The sequence below is a fragment of the Haliaeetus albicilla genome, chromosome 5 (assembly GCF_947461875.1).
Source record: "Haliaeetus albicilla chromosome 5, bHalAlb1.1, whole genome shotgun sequence".
Classification (NCBI taxonomy): domain Eukaryota; kingdom Metazoa; phylum Chordata; class Aves; order Accipitriformes; family Accipitridae; genus Haliaeetus; species Haliaeetus albicilla.
The window spans coordinates 28,933,504-28,960,364 of NC_091487.1; the positions used below are offsets into that span (position 1 = coordinate 28,933,504).

The following is a 26,861-nucleotide window of genomic DNA, read 5'->3' on the forward strand; positions in this document are numbered from 1 at the left end:
CACCACAACATCACGAGCTGCTCTGTGCTTTCCTGTCACGTTTACATTTGCATGCTAGCAAACACCAAGTTCAAGGTACCTCGACAATTTCAGGTCAGGAATCCCAATCCTGATCCCTCAGGCAGTCCCAGCACAGGATTCCTACGTTGGCTCCCTCCTACCTTTCAACCTGTGACAAACTTCCGTTTAACTGGTTTCCCCAATCGTAAATCCTGGGTAACGCCGCTGCCAAAAAGGCAGAGCAACACCGCTGGCAGTAATTACGGTGAAATCCCACGTAAACGTGAAGTTATAAAAGTAAGTACCGGGAGGTTCACCGGCAGCCGGCGCGGCTCATGAGGAGGCCCCGCAGGGCCCCACGTCCCTCGCTCGGTGCCCCGCGTGCCCGCCCCGGCCGCACCCCCGTAAACTACAACTCCCAGCGTGCAACGCGGCCCGGCCGGCAGCAGCGCGCTCTCCCCCCCCCCCCCCCCGCACTTTACTCCGCCAGAGCGTAACGAAGCGCGGTCCCGGCGCGGTCTGAGCCCTTACCCCTCCGGGACGGGCCCACCTCGCTCGGTGCGCGGCGGCCATGGGCATCTCGGCGCTGCGAGGCGCCGGCAGGGAGGCGCTTACAGCAGAGGCGACCACGCGGCGGCCAGGGCGCTCCCCTCCCGCCAGCCCGGAAGCGCGGCCGGGCCCGCGCCTGCACTTGGAGCCAATCGCGTCTCACCGGGCTGGCCGGCACGTGATCCCGCGCTAGGGCGGATGGGGGGTGGGGGTTGCTCCGCCATGTCGGTTGCGGGCACGGCGCTCCGAGGGGCAGCCGCGCCGGGCAGGGCACCGCGCATGCGCGCCGGGCCTGCCGTCCGGAGCGCGCCGGCTGCGGCGGTCACGTGCCGCCGGGCGCGCGGGGCGGCCGCCGGCGGTGGCGCCGGAGGGGGGGCGGGGTACATGGACTGGAAGCGGAGCCTGCGGGGCCGCCTGGCCGCCCGCCGCGCCCGTGAGTGCCCCGGGACCGGGACGGAGACCGGGGGCACTCCTCGCCGCGGGGCGGCGGCTGGCGCGGGAGCGGTGCAGGGAGGGTGCCCCCGTGGGTGAGCGCGGCCGCCGGCGCCCGCAGTAGCGGAGGGGGTGCGGGGTCAGGCCTGGCGGGGCGAGCCTCGGCGTGCCCGGTGTTGCTCCCGTTCCCCGCGTGCAGGCTGCCGCGGGGGCCGGGCGGGCGTCGGAGCGGCTCCGCGCGGAAAGAAACGCCCGTGTTGTCGGGGTGAGGGGCGGCGCGGGGCCGAGGGCGCGCCGGTGCCGCAGGGGCCGGTCCGTCTGCGGCGCAGACCCCCCCCGACGGCTCCGGCCGGTAGCTCTCCGTTGGCAGGCGAGCCCCCCGAGAGAGCTCGCCCGGGCGCGTTCGGGCGCGAAGGGTGAGTTGGAGGCGCTGCCGGCGGCCAGCAGCGTCGGGAGCAGCGCTGCCGCCGCCGGGCGGGAGCGCTGCCGCCGGGACAGGCGCAGCGGGGGGGCCGCGCAGCTGCCGGGAGCGGCGCTGGGCGGACGCTCGGGTGGACCGGAGGGGGGGCGTACTCCGCGTATCCGTTGTCCGAGTCGCGTCACGGGCCTGTGCTCCGTGCGTTTCCACCTAATACTTGCGTCGCTGAACGTCAGCGTAGCTGTGCGAGCCGCAGACCATTAGCTGCTGCTTTTCAAGCTCCTCGTTACGTTAAAACTCTGTTTGGAGGACAACGCGAAAATTCTTTTCTGTGTTAATCAGCCAAAAAGAGCGAACAAGAGCTAAAAGATGAGGAAATGGAATTGTTCACAAAATATTACGTGGAATGGAAAGGAGGAAGAAAAAGTGGCAGTACCTCATATATGAACATACCACGATTTTACTACAGGGTAAGTAAGGTATCCAGATGAACTTCAACAAGAGGCCGTTCTGTGCTATAAAGACAGTTGCACTTATTCAAAGGGACGCTTCAGCTTGAGAAGCTTAAGCAGATCGAAATCCGAATGATGTGGATCGCTAAGCGTAATTTCTTGTTTTATACAATTGTGGATTGTCAGCAGTTTCACATAATTACTAAGCTTCTTATCGAAGGCCATTAAATAGTTTACTAACCAGGCAGTAGGCTTGGCTGTTTACTTAAGATAGGAAGTCCTCTTTCTCCTCCGGAGAAACTTCCTGTTTTAACTAAATTTTGACATACCGGTGTTATAAATACATATGTTCCTATTTCTGTTTAGACACGATGGGATGCTGCTTTGTGAAAATGGTGGGTCATTGGTCTTGCAGACTAAAGATAGGTCTGTTGCTCGCATCATCCAGCAGAAATGCTTGGTCCAACGTCTTGTGTGTGAGATGAATCAGATTGGGATGGGGGAATATGGGAGCACAAGTTCAACATCATGAACTTGTGGCTGGCGTTTGTCAGCTTGACCACTCAGCTGCTATCTAACCTTGTGTGGTCCTGTATTCCTTAGGATCATAACTTTCTGCCAATTGAGTTCTAAAGTACCTATGTTTTAGTTGATGAATACATATGCAACCATCCAGGTTCTGGTAATGCTCTACAGTTTTGCTGTAAACACTGGCAGAACTTTCATACTACGTGTTCTTTCATCTGTTTTGTTGGCCAAAACAAGTCTAGTAGACATTCACACTTTTGAGAGCCAGGCCTACCACAAAATAGAAAGTGCTGCTCTCTCCTGAGTAAAAACACCATAGTAAATGTCTTTTATGTGTGAGCCCTCCTGTCCTGCAGCTGTGGGAAAGTGCTTACTAGATGGGTTATCAGGTAAGGGGTAGGTCTCTGTCTCTCATGTTAAAGATGTCCTGCTTTAAATAAATATTTCGATATTGAAATAGTTTGAGACAGTATGCAAGTGATACCCCTGTAGAAGGAGCAGGTACCATACAGCATTCTGGTAGATAGGTGGTTATTTTCTGTCAAGTAAACAGCTTCATCACAGCGTGAGAGACAGGACTACCTAAGAGTACTTGCTAGATGAGTAGTTTTTGAATGGTAGCACTGTACAGAAAATTGAAATACCACACTGTTCCTAGCTGCCAGCTGAAGATGAAGTCTTGCTTCAGAAATTAAGAGAAGAATCTAGAGCAGTCTTCCTGCAAAGGAAAAGTAGAGAGCTGTTGGATAATGAAGAGCTGCAGGTAAGAAAATGTTTTCTGTATGTCTCATAATGGCTTCTGACAAGATTTCCTCTTTCTGCAGCATTTGATTATCTCCTATCTGTCCACAGAATCTTGTGGTAAGGTGCTTTGTATTTGGGCATGTTGGCTGGTTGTGAAGGACTAGCTAAAGCTGAAGTGCTGCACAGTCTTGGGCTGGTAATGTCAGTGTAATGCTTCCTTGTTATAATGTATATGAGGACTAAATAAATGGCTTCTGGTTTTCCAGCACATTCCAACAATTTCCCTAGTGGGCCCAGAAGAAGAAATAAGTTCTGTTTATGTATCACTGAGAGAGACTCCAGAGATGGTTGAGTTTACTGCAGTGCAAAGACAAGAGGGATGTGACCCTAGAAATCCTAGTGAGTGAGAGAGAGGGAGAGACTGTGTGTGTGTTTAACACCAGTTTAGAGCAGTAGAAGTATCGCTTGCTTGCTTTTCTGGCTGAACTGACGATGTGTACTGATTAACTGAGATAATCTTGCAGCAAAACCACGTTTTTGCTGCATTTCTTAGATGCTCTGTCTTAAGCACGTTGACATCTCTAGAGAGATCTCTTCTTAACCAAATATAAATGCCTTTTAAGAATCTGTGGTTTCTACTGGACAAACATCAGACATCACCAATGATTGGGGAAGAAGCAATGATCAACTATGAGAACTTCTTGAAAGTTGGTGAAAAAGCTGGACCTAAATGCAAGTAAGGCTTTCTTCTCTTATATATACTTACTTTGGCTAAACCTAAGTGCTGCTGTAACTTTCAGTTGCTAAAATAGATGGAAACAGTTTAGTGGTGAGACAAAATCACATCCATGCAGTTATTGATGACCTAGTTGCTTTGCGTCCTTGCAAAGGGGTACTGCCCTACATCTCTCAGGGAACTTTTGATAGAGATGTCTGCAAGAGGGGTGCTGCGTCCTTTTGAAGAAATTCTTATCAGCCTGAGAATTTTTGTGATGTTAGTGGCCAGTAAACAGCACATTTTGTATTTGAAGAGGAAATCATGTCTCCAGTGATATTGTTCAAGCTTTCCTAATATCTTCTGTTGGAAAATTTCCTACCAGATGTTCCGTGTACAGCATACAGTGAATATTCCTTCTTTATGCTGCTGCTGGAGACTGCTGTTGTGCACATAACTTTGTGACTGAATTTTGGACAGAAGCAGATTAGTTGTCAGTACTGGCAGTTCCTTTTATGTGCATATCGTTGCAGAAGATTGGAAGCTACCAAACATATTGTACTAAAGAAGAATTAAATAGAATGAAAGCTCTCAAAACTCCCACATCACTGAAGAGTCTCATGAGCAGTAAAGGCAGCTGCTTTTTATTGCATTTACCATTGTTACTTGGTAGGGTCCCACTTGATGGGTGCAGTGTAGCAAATGAACGTCTTGGAATATACAGAACATATTCTATATTGTTAAAACAGTATTTTGAAGTATCTGTAAGTTTTGGATGCTGTAACTGGGTCTGTCAGTGCAGTGTAATCAGATGTACAGAAGTAGCTTTGTGTTTATGTTTTACAGGCAGTTCTTCACAGCTAAGATCTTTGCTAAATTACTCCACAACGATCCTTATGGGAGGATATCTATCATGCAATTTTTCAATTATGTCATGCGAAAAGGTTAGTTGATGCTTCTTCTGTGTTAATGAGAAGTTGTTTTATTTTCAAGGCTATTTTAAACTTTATTAATTACTTGCTGTTCTCTTCAACAGCAGTGAGATCTAGCCCTTGATTGCTAATGCTGTTTTCCTGGAGGCTTGGGAGTTTTTCCGGTTACTAGGAGGTGGGAGTTCACCCTACCTCTGAAATACACCTCTCCTCTCAGCCATTGATCTCTTTTGTTATATATATTGTCATTCTGATTTCCTTTATTCAGGCAATACTGTGAAGAGCAAAACAGTAAAGTTATGTAGAGAGTGTGATCCTAACCACTGTGATTAGACTGTCTGGCAGATGGCTTCGTTTGCTGTTTTTCCTTTTACAGAGTGGTGTTATCTATGTTTTCTAACTGTGCTTGTCAAATATGTTGATACGTTCTTGTGCTTGTCGCTATAGCCCTGCCATATTTTCAGGTATTTTTTATTATAAATAAATACTTGGGCTGAAAAATGCAAATTTTTTTTCTAGATCTGTATTAGATCTTGTTTAAAAAGATGAGGGTGGCTAGCAAAAAGGAAGGTTGCCTCATTGCCTTGTCCCCTGGCTACTGGTTCTTGGGTCTTGTAGAGCCTTCAGGAGGGGACAATGGCACCTTTCCCCAGAGCAGCTCAGCTTGTTTAATTTAAAATGTTGTGGTGCAAGGGATGAGAGATGTTTTGAGCAGGAAACCTGGTGAGTAGACATGCAGAGTATGCAAGAAAGGAGTGATAGGCCCATTTGCAACGAACAGCAAACCCAAAAGTTGCAGGACAGGAGACTTGTGAAGCAGTCTGTGAAAATTGTATGCATTTCAAAAAGCCTTACCCACATGGACACAACAGAGGTTCTTTCAGAGCTCTTTATTTCATTTGTTTAATCCAGAAGTTTTAAGTCTTTATTCATGGTGATACCTTTTTTCTAAAAAAAACACAAAAAACAAACAAACAAACAAAAACCAAAAAAACCCCCAGCAACAACAAAAAAACTCAAACAAAAACCGCCACTAAATTTAGAGACAACAAGCCATTTGGCATGTCCCATCTCAGTCAGTTTCATTTTCAGAGTCTGGACAGCATAAGGTCCCATCGTAGTGTTTGTCTGCAAGTCCCTCTTGGGTCAGTTGAATAAGGATCCTTGTTTTTGCTAGCTTACAGCATTGGAATTGCCTAATAAAGTTAGCCCAGTAGCATATCTGTGCAGTAGCTTAGCTCATTTCTATTGTCTGTGTTTTGCAGCGTTCTGTATGAGAGCTAAAGACCAGGCCAGATATTAAAGGAAGAAAAGACAAATACCTGTAGGAACTTTCAGTAAATACTTCAGATTGGAATTAGTGATTTCCATCTATGTTTACTGCTAAGTGTCCTTCAGCGTGGCACTGAAGGGAGAGGAAAGTAACATGACGAAGGGAGTTAATCTGCAGCTGCTTGAGCTTATCCAAGTTGGGGCAGTGCAGTCCCACATTTCACCTTGTTTTGATGAAGCTCATGCAGTGGAGCAGTCAGCTTCCAGAGTGGTGCTGCAGCAGGGGAGAGGCCATATTACCCTGAGCTTAAAACATCTTAAACTGCTGTGCCTCGGGTGCGTGATAGTATTCTCTAACCAGCTGAACTCATTAATGAGCTTTTGGGGTTTTTCTTTGTTAAAGTTTTAGGAATAGCTAGCTGCATGTAATCACATACTTGTGCTGAACTGTAGCATTTTGTCTTTCTGCTTCCTACCTCCAGCTGGAGGATTTCCTACGCTCCATGGATTACAGCCTTTCTTCCTCTTTCTTAATGATCTACACAGTCCTTTTGGGAGAGGAAGAGAGAATGGTGTACTTAATAACTGAATAATGGTGAAGCATTTCCCAAGGCACTATCTGCCTCCAGTAACGCTCCCCCTTCAGGAGAAAAGGTGGTGGAGTCTGTTGGCTTTGTCCAGACAAGTCAAGCCTAGTAAAAGTGTCTTGAATCGCTTCAGGGTGTATGATGCACTTACCTTTAAACTTCAACCAGAAAAAAAACCAGCTTCACCATGTAACCTGTGTCATCTCTGATACTTGGTCCACCTTGACACTTACCTTGAAGAGATGAACGTTGGTATAAGCACAGCTCTCATTTCATAAGAGGAAGTTTTAAACTGTTTCTTCATAAAATGGAAGTTAAATTTAACATGGAGTGTGTGAATAATAGTTTCCATGCCTAATCTGTACTCGATCTCTGTTACTGTGCTTTAACAATGGCCTCAAGCAAGTTGTCCTGTAGATTGTCTGATTAATGCACCTTCTCATTGCAAAAATAGATGCTTGTGCTATTCTGATTCTCCTGTTGTAACTCAGAAGTGAGGGCAGGACCTTTGGCTGTAGCTGCAGCGTCTTGTACTGCACAAGGGGCTGTAGCAATCTGACCAGCAATCTGTATACAACGTTGTAGAGCTGCTTTTAATGCAGTGAAAATGTGCTGCTACACATATCTCTAGGTCAGCGAGACAGAACGAATCCATGTGATTCCATGTACCAGATAAATTGTGGTGTCTGCTCAGCCGTTTCTCACATCTAGTTATTATAAGGTAGTCTTGGCCACAGCATACCATATATCACCAGTGACTCTTACCAACTTAAGAGACTGTAACGGCATTTCTAAGCAGGGCTGGTACATATCATGGCTTTGCTTAAATCTCAGAAAAGTGTGAAACAGAGGCACTTAACATCCAACAGTGCCTTGTGGCCTTTGGAATAACTTGAAATTTTGGTGAGGCCTCAAAAACCCCCTAGGTTTCTTGCATTGTAATTCTGTTTCTGTTTTACAGTATGGCTTCATCAGACAAGAATAGGCCTCAGTTTATATGACGTGGCAGGACAGGGCTACCTCAGAGAATCAGTAAGTAAATTCTTGATTAACTTGATGTCTGTCTTTACTCAAACGACAGAGCATCAGAAAGGCTCCAATTTTCTTCCAGCCTTATCTCGTAAAAGCTTGTATCAAAATCTAGATTGGGGGGGCACATTCGTTTGGATAAATAACATTCTCTATATTCTAGAGATTTGGTGGTGAGAGTGCTGCTAGCATTTTTAACATATGGGTAATTCTCTGAAAAAGAGATTGTAGGTATCAAGGTTTCATGTCATTAGCGCTTTACTAGATTTAGTAGGATATAGTAGAAATCACAAAAAAGGATGGCTAGAGTGGGTCTCAAGAATTATTCTCCTGTTCTAACAGGAATTAATATTATAAATAAGAAGGTTCTAGTTACCACTCAGGATCTATTAAATCATATCTAGCAATAGGATAATCCAGTTAGGAGGTTTGCATTGGTATTTGAAAAAGGTACAGTTGAATGCATTTATACTTACATGTAAATATAATCTACTTTAACATTCTGCTTTATTTGTAGACCGTTTCAGTCATGGCATCGCATGTGTATCTAAATGACCGAGGTTTTCTTGCACAGAGACAGCAGCTCTTTTGCATGCTTTCATGTTCTTTCCTGTGTTGTTGCAGGATTGTATTTTTATCAAAATATACTTGAAAGCCAGAGTGAAATATAGCAAATGTGCAACACTAGTAGTGTTTAAAGCTTGTTTTCTTTTCTTTCCTAATTCTGCAGGATTTAGAAAACTATATTTTGGAACTCATCCCTACTTTGCCACAACTGGATGGTTTAGAAAAATCTTTTTACTCCTTCTATGTCTGCACAGCAGTTAGAAAGTTTTTCTTCTTTCTGGATCCTCTCAGAACAGGTAGGTCCGTGTTTTCAAAATTCTAAATATGTGGGAGTTATTTTCACTTTTAAAATGTTTCCACTGAAGCTACTTGTGTTTTCAAAGTAATATGTAGTTGTCTTTGTAGGCTTTTGTTCAGCAATCTTGTATTTGAAGATTAATCTCTACTGAAGACTGTGAGTCTTTACATGGGTCTAATAATCTACAGCTAATGAATTCCTATGAGATATCTGTCAGTTGTGGTACTATAGGGTTATCTCACAGAAACTGACAAATAAGATCCTGTTTCATCATAATGCATCATTAGCAGTAGCTAATTTTATAAGTGTTTAGGGTGAATAGAAAACACAGCAGCTAATGACAGAACTGCTTGACAGGACATTCACAGAACTGTGGAAATGCTCAAGCATGCTTACTGTAATGTGCTTCTCCTGTGATTAAATTTGTGTGCACCATGTAAACTCGTTAGAAAAGGTTTGCAGTTATGGCTGCTAATTCTTGTTACAGATGTAGCTCCCTTGGACAACAGTTTGCTTTTTTGTATGGCCTTGATTTAAGTCACAAACTGCATGTGTTTTCAAGATCTAGCTGTGCCACTCAAAGATGTCAGAATTGTGTGGGCAGTAGCCTTTGGCAGAGGTAATTATAAACAGGTAGGGAGGGTGTGTGTGAAGTTAAAATGCCATTATTTTGCACAGCTGCTTGTGCAGTGTCTGTGCACCAGCCAAAGCTACACCAGCAGAAGTGCATTCTGCACTTTAGCTTTGTGTCACATTTGTAGTTTCTGAAGATGTAAAAATACCACATCACTTAAGAGACTCTATTATTCCAAAAAATGTTTTAAGCATGGTTTCTTTGCATTTTTTATTTTACATACTGAGTTGATGTTGAAGACTTGCATTATTTTTTAATCTAGTTTTCTGGCTTTTAAGGCTTCAGGGTAATTCCTCTTCTGCCAATATCAAGCTAGTTTTATTCAGTCATATAAAAGCTATTTTTATTTTATCTCTTAAATTACACCCTTATCCTTGATGTTAGAAGTTGGCTGTGTTTGGCTTCGTTTTTTTTAAGAATGCATTTTTTTTCTGCTCTGAACACTTCTTCCTTAAGTAGAATCACTTAAATGAGAACAGTAAAATGGGTATGTTCTCCGGGCAACTGTTAAAATGTTTCCTTTTCTTGCTGCAGGGAAGATAAAGATACAGGATATTTTAGCTTGCAGCTTCCTGGATGACTTACTGGAGGTAAAGATCTCTTAGCATATACTATTATATTTTAATTTACTCTTTCTGAATTCTAACTTTATTTTTCACTTAGTTAAGGGATGAAGAACTTTCTAAAGAAAGTCAGGAAACAAATTGGTTTTCTGCTCCTTCTGCCTTAAGAGTTTATGGTAGGTTCCTTTATACGTGAATGCTTTTTTTTTCTTCTTTCTTTTCCCCTCCTCTCTGCCTCCTATGACTTAGTTACATTCTTAGTGTTATTTTTCCTCTGTTTTTTTCTCACTAAATCCTCCTGATAACTTGTGTTTTCAGCTCCTGTAGCCATCCTTTCAGTGTATCTTCCTGACTTTCTTTATGGTTTCAGTTCTCCACTATTGCTCTTTACAACGGTTTTATCCTGTCATTTTTGCGCTTATTGCACAGGGTACAAGATTCCTCTGTAACCTTTTCTTTTGACTGTTCTATTCATGCTTTTGCATCACTTTTAGCTCTTTTTTCATGCTTACAGCAGATCTGTTTAAAAGAAGATGTTCTTAGCCTTCTGCTCCTTTCTCTGTATACACAGTCTTTACTTTTTGAGCCATTACCTTAGAGTAGAACTATTAACACCTCATTATGGGAATCCCGCTTCCCCTCTCCCCACGTTCTGTGCTCATTTATGGTGCTCTATGAATATTATTGTGGATCTAGCATCTTCCTACTTAACTGCATTAACTTTATGATGAAAATTAAATGTTAAAGAAGTGCTAGATTTTCTTTCTCTATTAAAACAGTTCTTTGCTGACATAGGTATATTGTGTTTTGCCCTCTGTATCTTCTCCCTAGGCCAGTACTTAAACCTTGATAAAGATCACAATGGCATGCTTAGCAAAGAAGAACTGTCCCGGTATGGAACAGGGACTCTCACCAACATATTTTTGGATCGTGTCTTTCAGGAATGCTTAACTTACGATGGTGAAATGGTAAGTGCATATTTTCACTTCATTCACAATATAAAAGCTTTGGCTTATTGAGACCGGAAATGTGTCATAATCAGTATCTTTGAAATAAAAAGTAGCTTGAGGTAAAGTAACCTTTGTTTATTATTGTGCACACAAATGACCATGCAGCAGATTAGAAAATTAATTTTCTTAACAGCAAGGTGATCACAGCGTGGCTTAAAGACAAGTTGCTTGTTTTGAAAAGCAGAGGTGATAGAAAATCCAGACAGCCTAGGATAAAGCTTCTCATAGATTCAATAACATAAAGTGCATGTTGAAAAAATGTATAGATGTAGCAGTGGGTTTTAGTTAACATGTAATTCTTTAAAGAGAACTAAAGACAAGTGGCACACTTGAGACTAGTGCAAGTCGGCTAACCTGTCCACTTCTTCATGAAGACAACTGGTTTTTGTTGTAAGCTTTCCATAGCTGTGAAAAAATGGGAAGTCTAACTAAATTAGAGTTAAAATAAAACCTTTTATCTATATTTATTTTGAAAGCTTTACTTAATGTATTGCTACTCTTGTTGTCTGCATTCAGATGACTAAACTCTGAAAGTGATAAATTACAAATTCACTTTATGGTCCTTCTGTTGCCTTAGCAGTTTTTTGTAGAATCACAGAATCATTGAGGAGGTGAGGGATCCTCTTAGTTGCCCCTTGCTGGGCTTGCTGCAGTAAGTCCGTCTCTCTGTTGTGCAGGGGAGACCAGAGCAGGACCCAGTGCTCAGATGGGGTCTAAGCAGTGCTGAGTAGAGAAGGATCACCTTCCTTGACTTGCCAGCAAAGCTCTTGCTATTGCAGCTCAGGATGCTGTCAGCAGCCTTTGCTGCAAGGGCATGTTGCTGGTGCGTGTTCAATTTTGTTGCCCATCAGAACTCCCAGGTTCATCTGTGCAAAGCTGCTTTCTGACAAGTCAGCCCCCAGCATGTCTGATGCATGGGGTTATTCCTCCCCAAATGCAGGATTTTGCATTCCCTTTGTTGAACTTGATGAGCATCCTGTCAGCCCATTTTTCCAGGCTGTCAAGCTCCCTCTGAACGGCAGCACAACTCTGGTGTTTAAGGTAGACAGGGCTATTATATACATAGGACTTGAAGGATTTCTGTCCTTGTCACAACTGTATCTTGATTGGGAAACCAAGAATCAGTACTAGTGAAAAAGAAAAGTGTGGTACATATTCGTGGTGTCCACTAATGCTTCTACCACGTGATTTGCCAAACTACCTACTCTGGTCCAAAGATTATATACTTTAATTGGCCGTATAGTTCACTGTTTGGTAATGGTAGGCTTACTGCCACTGGATGTTTAATTTGTGGTAAGGAAAATGTTTTCTATGGCTTTTTTTCACTAGCTGGGTATGTTCAGCAGTCTAAAGATGTATTAAACATTGTTTTAAAGTATATATAGCATGTTTAACTTGGATGTATGCTTGGAATCCTATTTTACCTCTAAAATGGCAAGATTTCCTATCAGCAGCAGTCATTAAAAACTAACTTTTCTGTTCATGTTGGTGGTAGCTGCCATTTTCTATTTCATGTTGTCTTTTTCAGAAAATAGACTGATCCCCTACAATGAAATAGCTGCCAATTATAAAGTTCCTGCTTGCAAAATCAATTTAGAAAGACGACTGTAATAAACATGATTGTATCTACTTTTAGGACTATAAAACCTACCTGGACTTTGTGCTTGCATTAGAAAACAGAAAGGAGCCTGCAGCTCTGCAATACATTTTCAAACTGCTTGATATAGAGAACAAAGGATACCTGAATGTTTTTTCCCTTAATTATTTCTTTAGGGTAAGTCTCTTTATACAGGTAGGCCATTTTCTGTGTTTATAGTGTTATAGCCTCTGTGCTTCTGCATGCAGATCTGCAGGGAATCACTTTAAATTACTAATACCCACTGGGAGGCTAGTAACTACTTGTAAGAAGATTTAAAATATTAAAAAAAATATTCCAAAACTTGGAAAGAATTCAAAAGGTATTTTCAACATTTTATCTGCAGTTGAAATTAACTGTTTTGATTTCGTTTAGGAAAAATATTTTCTGTTTTGTTTTGGTGTTTTTTTTTATTTAAGTTGTCCTAAAATTGCCTAATGATTACCTATTAAAATCTCTTTTGATGGTTCTAATTGGTTATTGCCCATGATTTTAATTTCCACTGTAATCCTAAAAATCAGTAGAAGAAATGAAAATAATGAAATGCAGTGATGGGCCTGTACAGATACGGGATTTTTCATTCAGTGTATTGATTGCAAAAAGCTTCTTGCATTTTTCATATTACACATTTTCATGTGTTCTCCCAAAAGAGATTTAAAATAAGCTTAAATTACTTTTTTTAGTTGCTGTTAATTTTAACCCAGGACTTACAAAGTCTTCCTCCAAATTGTGGTTTGTATGTGAGTGGTTTTTTTGTTTTTCTTCTGGCTTGTGGTGGTTTTGGTTTTGGGGCGGGGTGGATGTTTGTTGTTTTGTCTTTTTTTAATAGATACCTGAGGTGTCTTGGGAAGGGGAATGTCATGTAGTAAAATAGTATTTTTGCTGTGGATGGTTTAGGCTGAGTTATGAGTGCGGTTTTTTGTGTTTTTTTTTTTACGTACAAGATCTCTTCAGTGATATCTATTCAGACACAGGGACAAGCACTTCAGTTTTCTTTATGGGGATCTTTGTATTATAACTGTAAAACTAAACAATGTCATTGTTCTTAGCCATATGCTCAAAGTATGATGAACAAGGTACATCATTCAGCTCATTAAGTAAAGCATTCAGGCCTGCTCAAGACATAATCTTATATCCACATTATTTCTGTATTGTTGTAAGTCTCCAGCTGAACATGAACTTCGACAGTAACTACAACCGTATCATTTTGTAAAAGTAAGGCTTCTTATCTGGAAGACCTTTTCTAATAATTTAGGGTGGAATGGACCTTTGGAGGTCACCTGCTCCCACCACCTGCTCAGGGTAGGGCCAGTTTCATGGTTAGGTCGAGTTGCTCAGGGCCTTGTCCAGGCAAGTTTTGGGTATCTCCAAGGAGGGAGATGCTACAGCCTCTTTGGGCAATGTGTTCTGGTGTCTGACTACCCTTACTGAGACGACTTTTCTCCCCTCATCCTTTGTCCCATCTTTGTCTAGTTGGAATGCCTTTCGCTGCAGCTGGTGTCCGCTGCCTATTACCCTTTCACTGTGTGTCTCCAAGAAGAGTCTTGCTGTGTTGTCTCTAACCACCTGCTAGGTAGTTGAAGAGAATAATTAGACTTCCCCCGCCACCTCAGCCTTCTGTTCTCCAGGTGAATTAATCTCAAGCCTCTCCTCTCAGCTGTGCTGTGCTTTAGGCCCCCAAGTATCCTGATAGCCCTCCAGTGGGTTCCCACTGGTTTGTCGGTGTCTCATAAAGGGCACCCCAAAGCTGTGAGGCTGCATCTGGAGTACTGTGTCCAAATGTTGAGTCAGGAGGAATAATCACCTCCCCGAACCTGCTAGCTATGCTTGTGCAGCCCAGTATTTATCTGCCTTCATCCTTACAAGGGCACCCTGCAGATTCTTGTTCACCTTCTTGTGCACTGAGACCTCCAGCACCTTTCCTGCCAGGCTGCTTCTAGCCAGCTGGCCCCTAGAGCATACTGCCACATAGGGTTATTCTGCTGCAGGTGCGGGCAGGACTTCTGCATGTGCCTTTCGAACTTCATCATGAACTTTGTTTAGTAGTTGTAGCTGTGTTGTACGCTTGATGGGCAGCTGTTGGGCCAGGACTTGGCAATACTAAGGATCCTAGAGAAACTAAGCAAGGACTCATCTTCTCTCCCTGCTTTTACAGCTCACAATTCCCACTGCTTTCTCCACTTCTGTTCACATGGCAGTAGGATTCAGGGAGGCCAGGAGCCGTATCAACTGTCTCCAACTCTAATTTTAATAAAGGGTGTTAATTTACAGTTTTACATTTTACAAAAACATGAATTTTAGTGTTGTCATAGTACATAAGTGATCTAATATGAAAGCAGTTTAACAAGGTAATTCTGCATAAGCTGCTGTGGCATAGCTATTTTTATGCATGTCTCCAGTTACGTATTTACTCTATGGTTTAGTTACTGAAAAGATTCCTCGAACACAGCAGATGCTTGATCATACTCTAAAATGTCTCCCTCCTTTAAACTTTTGGAAATGGAATGGTCTAAGTTTTCCTTGAAATCAGAACAGTTCCTTTTGACTCTCTGAATAACTGCTTTTCTGCTAGCGTAAGTGTGGGTAGGTCTGCACCTACAGAGGCTATGCTGATACAGCTGTGCTGACAAGGCTATGCAGCTTGTGCTAGTGAAACAAACAGTTGTGTTCGTAGTTGTTATCTGCAGGCAGAGGTTTGGTAATGCAGCTATTTAAATAGTACCACATTAAAAGAACTAACAGTAGGGAATACTATTTTGCTCAAAATGAGAAATGCCCACTTAACAGCCTGAACTGGGAGAACTCTTCCATGCATGGACAGATGCTCAAATAGACAAATACATTGTCTTCCTCACATTATTATTTAATCAACCAGAATACAGGTTCCATTTTCAAAGTAGTTGGAAGTGTGAGTAGCCACACTGCTTTGTCTGTCTGATGGTTGGTCCTTTCTCTCTTTCCCTAGTCTGTATTTCACATTTTGTCAGAAAACTGAACCTTTTGGTTTGAGTGTATTACTATCTTAAGTTCTGAGTGTTGAGTGATAATATTCAAGTGTTTGCATATCCCATTTGCAGAGCATTGAAACACTGGTCATAATGAAAGTTGGATTCTTCCCATATTGACTAAGAACTGTGAACCTAGAGATGCGTATCACAGATTATGCTTTAACTCACCGCTGTCTCACTTGTGGAAGAGAATTGATTGCAAGCTGTACCATGAATGCTTTGTTACAGGGCAATACAGCTTAAAATGCAGAAGCATTAAAAAAGTTTCATACAGTGTCAGTGTAACACTGCACTACCTATTCCTAACTTTTCTTTTTTTTCTAGGCTATTCAGGAACAAATGAAAATCCATGGACAAGAACCAGTTTCTTTTCAGGATGTCAAGGTTAGTTTTACTGAATAGAGTACTACATGAAATACTTGAATAAGCATTTCATAATTTACTTGTATCATAGTTTCTAGGTTGTATATTTACTTGCAGAATAGTAGACGTGATCTGACTTGTCCTACTCACAGGTTTGAAAATGTCTTTGTATTTAGCAATTGCTCTGTAAGAAATCTGGTATGCAACTATTCTAGTAGTTTCTTTACTAATAGACAAAAGTACCTGTTAAATACATGTTGCTGTGCCTTACATTGGAAGATACTTGGTATGTCTATTTTATGGTTCAGGATCATACCTCGGAGGTGGGGGCGGACTGGTGGCTGAAAAAACCTGTCTGTAAAACTCTATTACTGCCTACTTTACATTTAGCAGTTTTAGTACTTAAGAAAAAGTACAAGAGCTTCTATAAAACTTAGCTCATACAAGCGAACTGAGTTTCATGTTGCCATTTTGAGGCCAAAGCCTGCCCAGAAAAGCAAATTCTTATTTGAGATGTGGGAGCTGAGCACACTGGTCCTATCTGTAGCCAATTATTGTGCTTTGTATCTTAAATGGTTTGGGACTTAACAGCTTTTTTTTGGTAAATCGGTGTGGGTGGCACTAGTTACCCAAAGATCATTCTGTATGTGGTATAAAGTAGCCATTATTCTGCTCACTGATGTGTGGGGTTTTTTGACTTTTCTTTCATAGGATGAAATCTTTGATATGGTGAAGCCTAAGGATCCTTACAAAATCTCCCTTCAAGACTTAATCAATAGCAGCCAAGGAGACACTGTTACCAGCATTCTAATTGATCTGAATGGGTTCTGGACATACGAGAACAGAGAGGTCCTTGTGGCAAGTGATAATGACAACACTGGTGATGTTGATGATACGTGACATTGAGATATCTCTGTGGATACAGTCTGCTCCTGTTCAATCTGATGCACCAAGTGTTGAAAGCTAGAAACATTCATTATCTGAATCAATGCCTCTTCCTTTTTACTTCCCTCCCCCCTCCCCCCAATATAAAATGTGGTACGTATACAGGAATCACAGAACTAATTTCTGAAACCAAAAAAGCAAATGTTGTTTAAAAGGTAAAAATTATCTTTTTTTTTTTAATAAATATTTTTTGACTTTTTCCCTGTGTACCAAGCCCTGTTCTTATTTAAATACCCTATTCTAAATGTGAATTTACCCTGAAAGTAAGGATGTGGTTCTTGCTGGCTTCAGCAGTGGCCTGTATCCACTCAGCCATCCCAAGCCTCCCACTGAATTCTGTATGGCTTCCCGTAATGATAGTGCTCTTGAGCATTCTGTTGTAAAGGCAAAAGTCTTCAATAAGAGGTAAAGAGTTTAGGCCTTTTTCCTCTGTATGTGTCCAGCTTTAAGTGTCTAACAGTTCAATAGTTATTTACTTATCCTTTCTGACTCAATAGTTGCCCAATTCTTAAGAGGTTAACAGAAATAAAACTGCACTACCTTTAGGTCTAGCTAAAACTAAGCCAAACACCTCTATAAAGGCTTTCACCTACTTAACCTCCTGTGCAAGTATTTTATGTAATTTAACTTAATTGTACAGCTGAGCTAAAGCAGTAGTTAAAGCAGTGAAACTCTAATAAAGCTGTAGAAATGTTTCAACTTTCAGATAAAATTACAGTAGCTCCAGGCCAGAGGTGGTTGCAATCCTGCATTATTTATTAGTTTGAGGTAGTGCTGAACGCACTGAGCTTGTTAACAAGTACTACATGAGATTGTAAGGAAGGGGTGGGAGTAGTATGACATTTTGAATTTCAGTGTTTGAATATTCTACTAGGATGTGTGACTTGGTAAAGATGAAAACAGTGAACAGGCCCATGCACCTGTGTGCAGGCATAAAGTTTCAAAGACCACACAGTTTTAAATGAAAAGCCATAGCCAACTTCCAGTTCAAAAATTATATTAAATATAAAATAACTAATTAATGCATTTACAGAAAATTTAAACTATTATGAAAGTAACCACTTTCCATATAGTTTGCAAAAGGAAGGATTAAGTTAAGGCACAGTGAGTAATACAGTATTTCATACAAAGAAGTTTAAACCCAAGGCAGTGAGAGCATTTCTGATGCAACAGATAGTAGGGAGAGGGAGGGGGAAACAACACAACTGACATTAATTTCTTGACAGAAAAGCAAAGCATCTTTCAGCTGTGAAGGTTTTACTCTTCAGCTGTGTGAAGCTTTCTGTCTTTGACAGTATAAGAACTCCCAACAAGCTGTTTTTCTGTGTATTCCTCAGGTGTTGAACCAAGCTCTCCCATACAGATGTTCAGGGCTAAGGAATGATTTTAACCAGCTTTCAGCACCCTGTCTTACAATTCAAAAAGAGGCAAAGAACAGAGTATCAAAACAGATGGAATAGAGCTGATGATGACTGAATCCTCAGAAGATTTAGTGTAGTGCTGGAATGCTAAGGACGGATGAGAGGAGAAGGAGTTTGTGCTCTACAGGACACTAGTTCAGGCAGAGGGTTGTCTGAAAAACATAACTGATCTCTGGAAACTAATAGCCAAGTTACTGGGCCTCTAATGTTACATCAGGCTCCTTAGTTGGTAGTGGGACCAAGGCCAGGGACATCTGATGATACCCAACACAAAATTTTACTGAAGACTATTTTTTAAATTTTACTTAGAAATCTCAAGGACAGAAGTAATGTTTCACATGGTAACTAGTGCACATTTTCTGTTCCTTTATCTAGAACGATTCTCTATAAAAAGTGACTGGGGCACTAACATCTGATTGTCATAAAGTAAACCATTCACCTTTTACAAGCTGCAAGTAGAACGACAGTCATTGCAGTAAAATAGCCTTAACTCGTATTTGAGGCTACTTAAAAGCTGTGGAGCTACCTGCATTTCACTTAAGCAAAAATAAAAATTACTGTTGTTGCAGTATTGCAGCAAAGTGTTTTGTTTATTTAAGAAAAAGGAAGAATACTAAGTTTGGTTTTGTGATTTATAGTTATTTATGTATTCTGTGCTAAAGCGGGGGGAAACATCTGCAATGGCACATCCCTTACTGGTAATTTAACATTAAACAAATAGTCTGTTTAGGTTAATCAAGCACACTGACTCAGGTAATCTATGTCCAAAAAAGTTTTTGTAGTTCTAGATTGGTACCATAAACAGTGTCCAGTGCATTCAGTATAATTTAGCAAGACTTCAGTTTATTTCCCAGGACCATTCAGAGCATGTGAAGTATTGGTGGGTCTCTTAATTCTTGGACTTGGAGTACTGGGAGAACATCTTACACTGTTGCAAGTTCTGTACTTTGCTACAGCACTGATTAGCCTCCAAGAGTGCTGGTACTTGTTAATAAGTTAATGGTGTTTACAGCTTCCTTTAAAGTTTTGTTGTTTTTTTTTTTAATAAAAAGTCAGTGGACCCTTAAATCTAATTAACATTAAATCTAACATTATCTCGTTTTAAACAACAACAGAAAAAAAACCCATGCATACAACAGTGACAATAAATAGGGGAAATCAGACGCTATTATAATGACTTGTGAGTTACAGGATATTGATTCCTATTAATCTATTCATAGAGAGCTGAGTTGCAAACAATGTGCAAATCAGAAATAGGCATTTAGAAGTAGGAAACAGCACTGCATCTGTAATCCACAGGTGTTAGAGACACAGCAATTCAAAGAAAAGACATTTTTACTTGCTTTACACAGAAATTAGCTCACACATTCCATTTTAGACCAATGTTTGTAGTGCAATTTTCATTTTAACTGAAGGGCCAATTTGGCAGAATGCCTCAGCCTTTATTAGGCAGACAGACTGAACAGACAGTGCCTAGCTCTCTCCTGATCAATAAGAATTCTAGAAGTTGTATTTCACTGAACAAGTATAATCCTATTTTTCCTGCTTCTTATAGCCAGATTGTGACACCTGACACTTCCTATTTCCTACATTACACAGAGCTTTACACTTAAGGAGGGACGGGAACTACATCTTGTTTATTTTCCCCAGTGGACTGGCAATCTCCCTCATTTTCAAAGTTTACATTCACGAATGAAGTGCATGCTGTTGCTTCAGGCTGGTCTGTCTGGACAGGAGCTTCAGCTTGTGGCTTGTTCTGCTGTTCCCGATGCTGTCTTTCTGCTTCTTCTGACATCTTGTTTTCCTGTTCCTCCTCTTCCTCCTAAAAATAGGTAATTCGTAAGCTACTGTTTACCACTTACATTCACTTTAAGGCTTTCCGTAAGAGCATGGCCAGTACAAGGCAAGGACATTTGTTCCACTAGAAAATGGTCGCTAGCTGATCATAAGATGAGGTGTATTCCAGAATTCCCATTACAGAAAAAAAAAATATGCCAAAAGCAAAGGATTAAACTGTGTTAAATAAACACAGAAAAAACGTCACATATCTAGATAAGCAGTTTTTAGTCAACAGCAACAGTGATAGGTCTACCTTCTCTACAGCTTTTTCAGCTCTTAATAATAAAGAGCTATCAAAAATAAAATGTAAGTAGTAAAGCTTTAAATATGTTTCCCATTTCTTCCAAATGAAGATTATTGAGGGGTTTTTGTGTAAAGCACTGGCTACCTATCAGTCATTTCCAGTTATGGTTTATAACAAATGGTAACATCCCATTCAATTTACCCTTGACACTTTGTTGAACAAGTTTTAGAGTTGGAAAGTATATTCCTAGCAGCTGCCTCTTTACAGTGTCCAGTAACTGCTCCATCCAACTTTCTCACACTGTTGACTTGAAAGTGCATTGTACAAGAGAAACAACTACAGCAGTGGTCAGGACGCTGCCAGTTCTAAGACTGATGAGCTGGTGAGAAAAGGCTGATGGATAAGCAAGCATTAATCATGCATCAAATGAAAACTGAAGGCAAGCTGAAATAGAGGTTCTAAAACTTCATTTTAATCCTGGAATACAATTTTGTCTTTTTAAAATACCAAGGAAGGCAAGTTAGGAGAAAAGGAGTGCAAGAACCCCATCTCACACACATACCTCTCTCTTCATTCTGTAATACTCATCAATGGCATATTGGTATTTTGGTGTGCTTATCCCCAGAACAGATGCAATCTTTTCCCCAAGGAAATCACACACTAAAAAATGGAGAGGTTTACATACAATTAGTATCTAGAAGAAAATTCTTAAGCACAGTTTTATTTTAAAAGGTATCATCATCTTTCCTGAACGGTTTTCCATAGTCCTACTTCACTCAAAAGACAAAACCAAAATCTGCTAGGCTAATCTACTTTTATATAATTATTAGCTCAATATACTAATAATTGTTCTTTAAGATAAAGAATGAACAAAAGGAAAGGAACATGGAAATCAATTAACATCTACATGGTGCTACTGTGTGAATTCTACTAGTTTCAGCTTTGGATCCAGGTTTGTTTTGCTAGGGGATCAGTTAAAGGATAATCCTTTAACTGAACTTTAACTGAAAATTAAGGTTATACAAAAATACATGGCTACTAGCTGCATTGGCACTTCAGTCTAATGGTACCAGCAAACTAGAGAGTTATTTATTGATGTATGCATACTTCAAGTCAGGAGCAGTTTTAACCATGTTCTGTGTTGCATACTAATGGATTAATAAAATATTTAGGTTTCAGCTGTCTCAGTTTTCAAGCTGGAGACTGCATGCAGCACTGCTCTGCGAGAACAGGTGGTGTACAGTCAGAAGTATGGAACAGGTGGGCTTGTGTCAGTCAGTCTCTTTGCCATGATGATGGCTACAGCACTGGTTATTGAGTAAAGGCAAGCAAGAAGTCAAATATATTGCACTTCAAATTGCAAATCTGGCCTGAGGATGCAAATGAGTTCGTCATCTTCAGGGAAAACAAGTCAGAAGTTAGCAATTGCCTGCTTCAATGGATATTCACAATAACTAATTTTATAGATATCCTGGCATCCAGAGCTCTGTGCAAAAGACCAGTTCAAATTACAAATGTAAGAGGCAAAACTGAAGTGGGAAGAAGGAAGTACTAATCTTCAAATTCATAAAAGATTTCTGAAAAAAGGAAAGCACTATCTACCTTTTGTGTATGAAGAACAGATATGACAAGGAATAGAATTACACTGTACATTAAAGTGTTTCTAAAAATAAGGATAGGTTAATTAATAGAATAGACTACAAATAGTTTTAAAAAATACTCCAAATTAGATGCACAATGACAGAAACCACAATATTTGTCAAAAAAAACCATTAAAGATACTTTCCACCTTGGGAAGAACACAGACTAGGACAAGCATTTTTAAAACTTTGCAAAATTTTATGAGGTCCACAGCTCAAATAAACTTCTATGCAGTGAGTTTAAGACTCTTGACAATAGTCTTATTTTTGTTTATTTTGTAACCTCAGAAGTCTGTTGTAAAGCACACGACTAGGTGTGTTCTTGGGATAATTTCTAGTTGTCTTCTTCATAAAAACTGTCAGTTTAGTTACTCCAAGCAGCATTCTTTTGAGATAACATCACACAAAACAGTTCCATACAAAACTTTATAGAAAGCTGATATACTCCCTTGCCAACACCACCCTATCTCCATATGGAGAAAAAGGGGGAAAAAAAAAGTGTTCAGCAAAAGGGTATTTTCTGTTTGTTCTTCCATTCAAGAGTTGTTGACTGAAAGTAAAAAAAAGAGCACCTAAGACAAGAGAGTACGTCTCCACAGATTAAAATACAGGTTCATTCATACTTTTGAAAAAATGGCCAGTAGCTTACAAAGTTGATTTACAGTCTGTCACAGTGACTTTCAATATTGCATTACTGGTTTACCCAAGAATTAAATAAAGCCATACCTGATAAGGTTGATGTGGCAACTCGCAGCATGTGAAACCACAAGTAGGGCCCCCATGTGAGTGTTGTCTGCAAGAACAAGAGTAGTATGAATACATATAGCTGTATGTTCATGGCACATAGTAATACATGCAAAAGCTCAAACAGACTGAGAAGAAAGATCTGCAATGTTTCCTGTTTGCCAGCCACCACTGTATTTTTGCTTTAAAGTAAGTCTAGACCAGACATACATGAAGCAAGTTATCACCATAAGATAGAAATATAACCATGGTTTACATCTGGGAACATTTGTTTCACTGGTTTTTGCTTCCCACTCCCATACTTGGGAAATGACAATCATCCAACTCAATCCCAAGGTAACTCCTGTAACTAGAAAGACCTTTCCATAATGTTCTGAATTCCATCAGGCCAAGAAGAGAAGTGGGTTAACCAAGTAGTCCTTCTACGGTACTATCGTACCATAGTATGATAATGAGAGAACTGCAAAAGAATATTTAAAACCAAACCAAACCTTCAAAGTGGTCCCTGAGCAAGAGGCTGCTTCCAAGTATTTACAAGCAGATATGAATTATCATTTGGAATTGCACCTGAACACCAAGAACCACGAAGGACGGAGAAAATTACTGTAGCCCTCTGAGGGAGTGATGGACTGGGCTGATAAGTAAAGGGCTTGGGGTGATGTCAACAACGAGGAACACAAAATGAACAAAACAGGGCTCAAGTGGGGTCACCTCAAGCTTTTGTGTGTAAATGAGAAAGTCCCTCCGAAGTGCCTGCACGCTAAGGCAGGCAGCATGCAAAGTAAACACAAGGAATTAGAGATCTGTGTGCAGCTGCAGGTGTAAGATCTTGTTGGGATCCCAGAGATGCACTGGGCAGCTTGCATGACTGGAGTGCTGCAACGGAGGGATACGGACTCTTTAGGAAGGACAAGCCAGGAAGACAAGGAGGAGGGGGTTGCCCTTTGCACGACTATGGTGTATTCACCACCACAGAGGAAGTACTGCAGCCTCCACACAATCTGAGATACTTACACATAGGAACTTAAAATTTAGAAATTAATGGGCATGCATAGGCTATCCTCTTCAATAAGGAAAGAGGCTGTATCTTTTAAACAAACAAACAAACAAACAACAAGCCACGTAATAAAAAGGAGAAGGGGAAAAGAGGATTCCAATCTAATGGGGAAAAAGTAGTAGGCTTTCACTTTTGTGAAAAGGCAAACTCAAATTTCATAGTGAACTAAAACATGTTCACGGTTAACAGTCTTGTATTCAGGCAAGCTCTTTGTTATGTATTTCCCCCCAGTAAAGATCTCTGTAGAGGTACCTTCCTTGTGGAAAGTAGCAATTAAAAGTGTCAGTTTTTATTAAATGAAATCCATTAGCTCCACTCAGTTAGGTATGTATTTATAACTTGTTGCTAAAAACTGTTTGATAGTAACCATTTTCTGTGATCTTATTTATTGAATATCTGTACAAGACAACCAATATTATTGTAAATAATACAGCTAAGAGACTAGTCAGTATGGCCTCAGTATGCACGTACACAAGCTACTAGACTTGAGTGCCTTCGAAGCACAGTGTGGCAGATGCACTCAACCCCCCCCTTAACCAAACTAGCAGTAGTTTGGTACAAGCTCCAAAGGAGGTAAAGGCCTGAGCCATAGCCGAGCCAAGAACTCCTCTAGGAAACCCACAACGCATCAGAGCGACACAGCGAGAACAAAGAAAGTTGTGGGTACAAGGAGTCTCATGCATACCTCTCCCACTGTATGCAATTTGACTACGAGCCAACCACTTTATCCCATAAATATGACAGCCTAAGCGAGCCTTCTTTGAGCTCTCCCTGCTAGGCAGCATGGCTGCATGGCGGCGATCTCCAGCAATGAGATCTTTTACCAGTGACAGATCGTTGCATGAGCCCAGTTTCAGTTCTCCCTGTGTGGCAACTGGACTGCACGCCAGGCAACTCTCCCCTTGAGCGGGGATGCCCCTCAGTTTTAAGAGATATTAGTCATTTAGCTTAAATAAGTAAGTTTTAAATAGAATGAATCACTTAGAGTTATAATGTTGTGTGATTCAGTACGCTGTTTGCTTAGCTTTACTCACTTAGCACGAGTAGCTAGATTTGCTGAAGTCTTCAGCCGCAAGCTGTAAACCTGCACTTAGATTTACCAAACACGTACCTACTTAGTCAAAACAGGGGCCTCCAGAGCCAGCATAATTCAGGAGATAAGGAGGCTTCAAGGCTACAACTGTCAACAGCCCCTGCAACTCAACAAGATAACGAACAGCCCTTCTGGAGCCAGTGAAGGAACCCAGTAAGGGGTCAGAAGATCTCAGACCAGAATCACTACTAGACCAGAGGGTGTGCAGAAGGCGCGCAAAGCGAGCGTGAGGAGCGCGTGAGGGGTGGGTGAATAGTCTGTAAGGGTATAATTGCCCAGGGATTTCTTTGTTCAGGTCGGTCCCTCCCCAGAGGCACCCTGGTGGAGCTGACCCTGCTGCTGTACCACTCTATTGAATTATTTATCTTATAAGATTTGATGCCTGAGAGTCTGTTTCAGGAAACTGAGGGCTCAAACTTCAGAGCAAACTAACACTGGACACCCAGATGGATCAGTAAGTGATCAATAGCATGCTAAACTTTGAAATCCTAACTAAGTGATATAACGGATTGATTGAGCACTTACAATTCCCTTAGCCATAAACCGCTGACCAGGTCTGGGACTAAGATTGGATCCAGCCGCACCTAGACTCCTCTCTGAGAAGGAGTTTAGAAAGCAAGGGGGTCCTTTCTGAACTTCATGACTCAATGGGAGGTTTTTCTTATCCTTGGAATCTCTTAGATATAAACCATTCACCAGTCTGAGACTAAGTTTGGATCTAGCCGCACCTAAGCTCCATCAGGAGTTTAGAAAGCAAAGGGGTCCATTCTGAACCTCATGACTCAACAGGAGAGTGTCCCTTACCTTTTTGCATCTCCAGTCTCTGTGCAAATCATTCTAAATCGGTTCTAACTCAATTTTCCTTTGTACATTTCTCCCATGTAGTAAGTAGTTAAGAGTGAACCTTGCCATCAAACTTTGTTAAGTTGCACTTTTACAGATGCTTTAAGGATCCTAAATCACTCCTCTGCGACACATAGCCTCTAAAAATCAGTGCAGCAAGAAATCGTCTGTCAAGCCAGAAACTCAAGTTGAGCAGGCTGAAAAAAGCCAGATGCTATATATTTTTGGCAGTGGGTATGGAAAACATCCTGCCAAGGTAAAAGTGTAAGCAAAACCAGCTGCTATCCTGCTTGCACAAAAGCACCTCTAGCTTGTTGATTATGTGCTCAGTTGGCAGACAGGCTAACGACAATCATTTTGGAGTTTGTTCAGTTGAAGAAGTCAAGAAAAGCGCTGGAAAAGCTTGTTGCCACAGGTGCAAATAATGGCATTGACAAAGCTCTGTACAATCCTTCATAATGAGGTTACAAGGTTAAAAAGCATTCACACAGTGCACAGGACAAACAGGGGCCTGCTGTGTAGCTGTAAGCAAGAAGCTACAAAAGCCCCCTTAACATTTAAGAGTGAAAAGACAAGCTGAACTTCAGTGTGACAGAAGTAACTCAGACACAGAATATTCTAACATGTTTGTGGTAACACAAAGGTATGGAAGATCTGAGGCTCAGCAGACACAGAGGTTCTATTTCTACTGTTCCCCCACAACAATCAAAAACCAATTTGGTATGTTAGGAGCACTTCTAAGTTCAACTTCATGGAAACCTCTGCTTTCTGACAAAGACCAACTGGACACCTCTTCACCCTCACCAAGCAAGGCTTTGCCAGTCCCCTCTATTTAAAAAAGGAGCATTCTTTCAAGAGTCTCAAAAAAGGCAAAATAAAACCATGAGAGAAGCTACTTCACACAAATTCAACAGGAGAAAGGAGATGGCTTGGAGAGTAAACCAAGAACAACCAGGAACAAGGGAACACATCCAAGCAATAATCCTCCTTTCCTGCCCCCCCCCCCCCCCCTTACTTCCTCAGGCTAAGTTTGGGTGGTTTCCCAGAGCACCTCGGGGATCGAAGCAGGAATGGCAAACATGAGGTGAGAAGAGGTACTGGAGAAAACCAGAACCGTTTGGGTGATATGAACAGGGCTGTTAGGCAACAGCTCAGTACAAACTAATCCTACTCCGTGAAGTAGCTTTAATACATTGAGCAATACTGGAAAACGGTACCCAAGTCAGGTCCTACTGATGTTCAGCAATATGGAACCACATATCCAGATACTGTATGTCAACCTCCTTTGGCCAGAGAAG

General features: G+C 41.3%; 3 protein-coding genes across 13 annotated transcripts in view; 1 reads left to right on the plus strand and 2 right to left on the minus strand.

Annotated features, from left to right (window-relative positions):
* PRORP (protein only RNase P catalytic subunit) overlaps positions 1-734 on the minus strand; it is a 53,880-nt gene extending 53,146 nt beyond the window's left edge. The window contains exon 1 of one of the 7 annotated variants that reach the window (XM_069783981.1): positions 532-706. The gene's annotated coding sequence lies outside the window, so the exon portion shown is untranslated. Of the gene's footprint in view, positions 1-79; positions 356-531 lie in introns of those variants that run through there. The other 6 variants (XM_069783977.1, XM_069783978.1, XM_069783979.1 and 3 more) reach the window with 6 other exon arrangements.
* On the plus strand, positions 279-16,881 carry PPP2R3C (protein phosphatase 2 regulatory subunit B''gamma). 4 transcript variants are annotated; one of them, XM_069783986.1, is made up of 14 exons: positions 279-297; positions 1,742-1,869; positions 3,038-3,142; positions 3,747-3,859; positions 4,685-4,782; positions 7,591-7,661; positions 8,389-8,521; positions 9,692-9,747; positions 9,821-9,896; positions 10,552-10,688; positions 12,367-12,504; positions 13,050-13,106; positions 15,699-15,758; positions 16,449-16,881. In XM_069783986.1, exons 2-14 carry the CDS (start codon positions 1,777-1,779, stop codon positions 16,635-16,637), a joined length of 1,326 nt encoding a protein of 441 aa, XP_069640087.1. In that variant the 5' UTR covers positions 279-297; positions 1,742-1,776; the 3' UTR covers positions 16,638-16,881. The 4 variants fall into 4 exon arrangements, with proteins under 4 accessions (XP_069640087.1, XP_069640085.1, XP_069640084.1 ...); XM_069783983.1 differs by lacking the exon at positions 279-297 and adding an exon at positions 833-982; XM_069783985.1 differs by lacking the exon at positions 279-297 and adding an exon at positions 1,058-1,076.
* A 781-nt stretch (positions 16,882-17,662) lies between these two features.
* LOC104317943 (signal recognition particle subunit SRP54) overlaps positions 17,663-26,861 on the minus strand; it is a 39,270-nt gene continuing 30,071 nt past the window's right edge. Inside the window, exons 3-5 of one of the 2 annotated variants that reach the window (XM_069783988.1) lie at positions 22,553-22,619; positions 20,749-20,846; positions 17,663-19,925 (exon numbers count right to left, since the gene is read on the minus strand). In XM_069783988.1, the coding sequence (XP_069640089.1) occupies positions 19,713-19,925; positions 20,749-20,846; positions 22,553-22,619 (378 nt within the window). In that variant the 3' untranslated portion in view covers positions 17,663-19,712. The remainder of the gene's footprint in view (positions 19,926-20,748; positions 20,847-22,552; positions 22,620-26,861) is intronic. The other variant, XM_069783989.1, reaches the window with a different exon arrangement.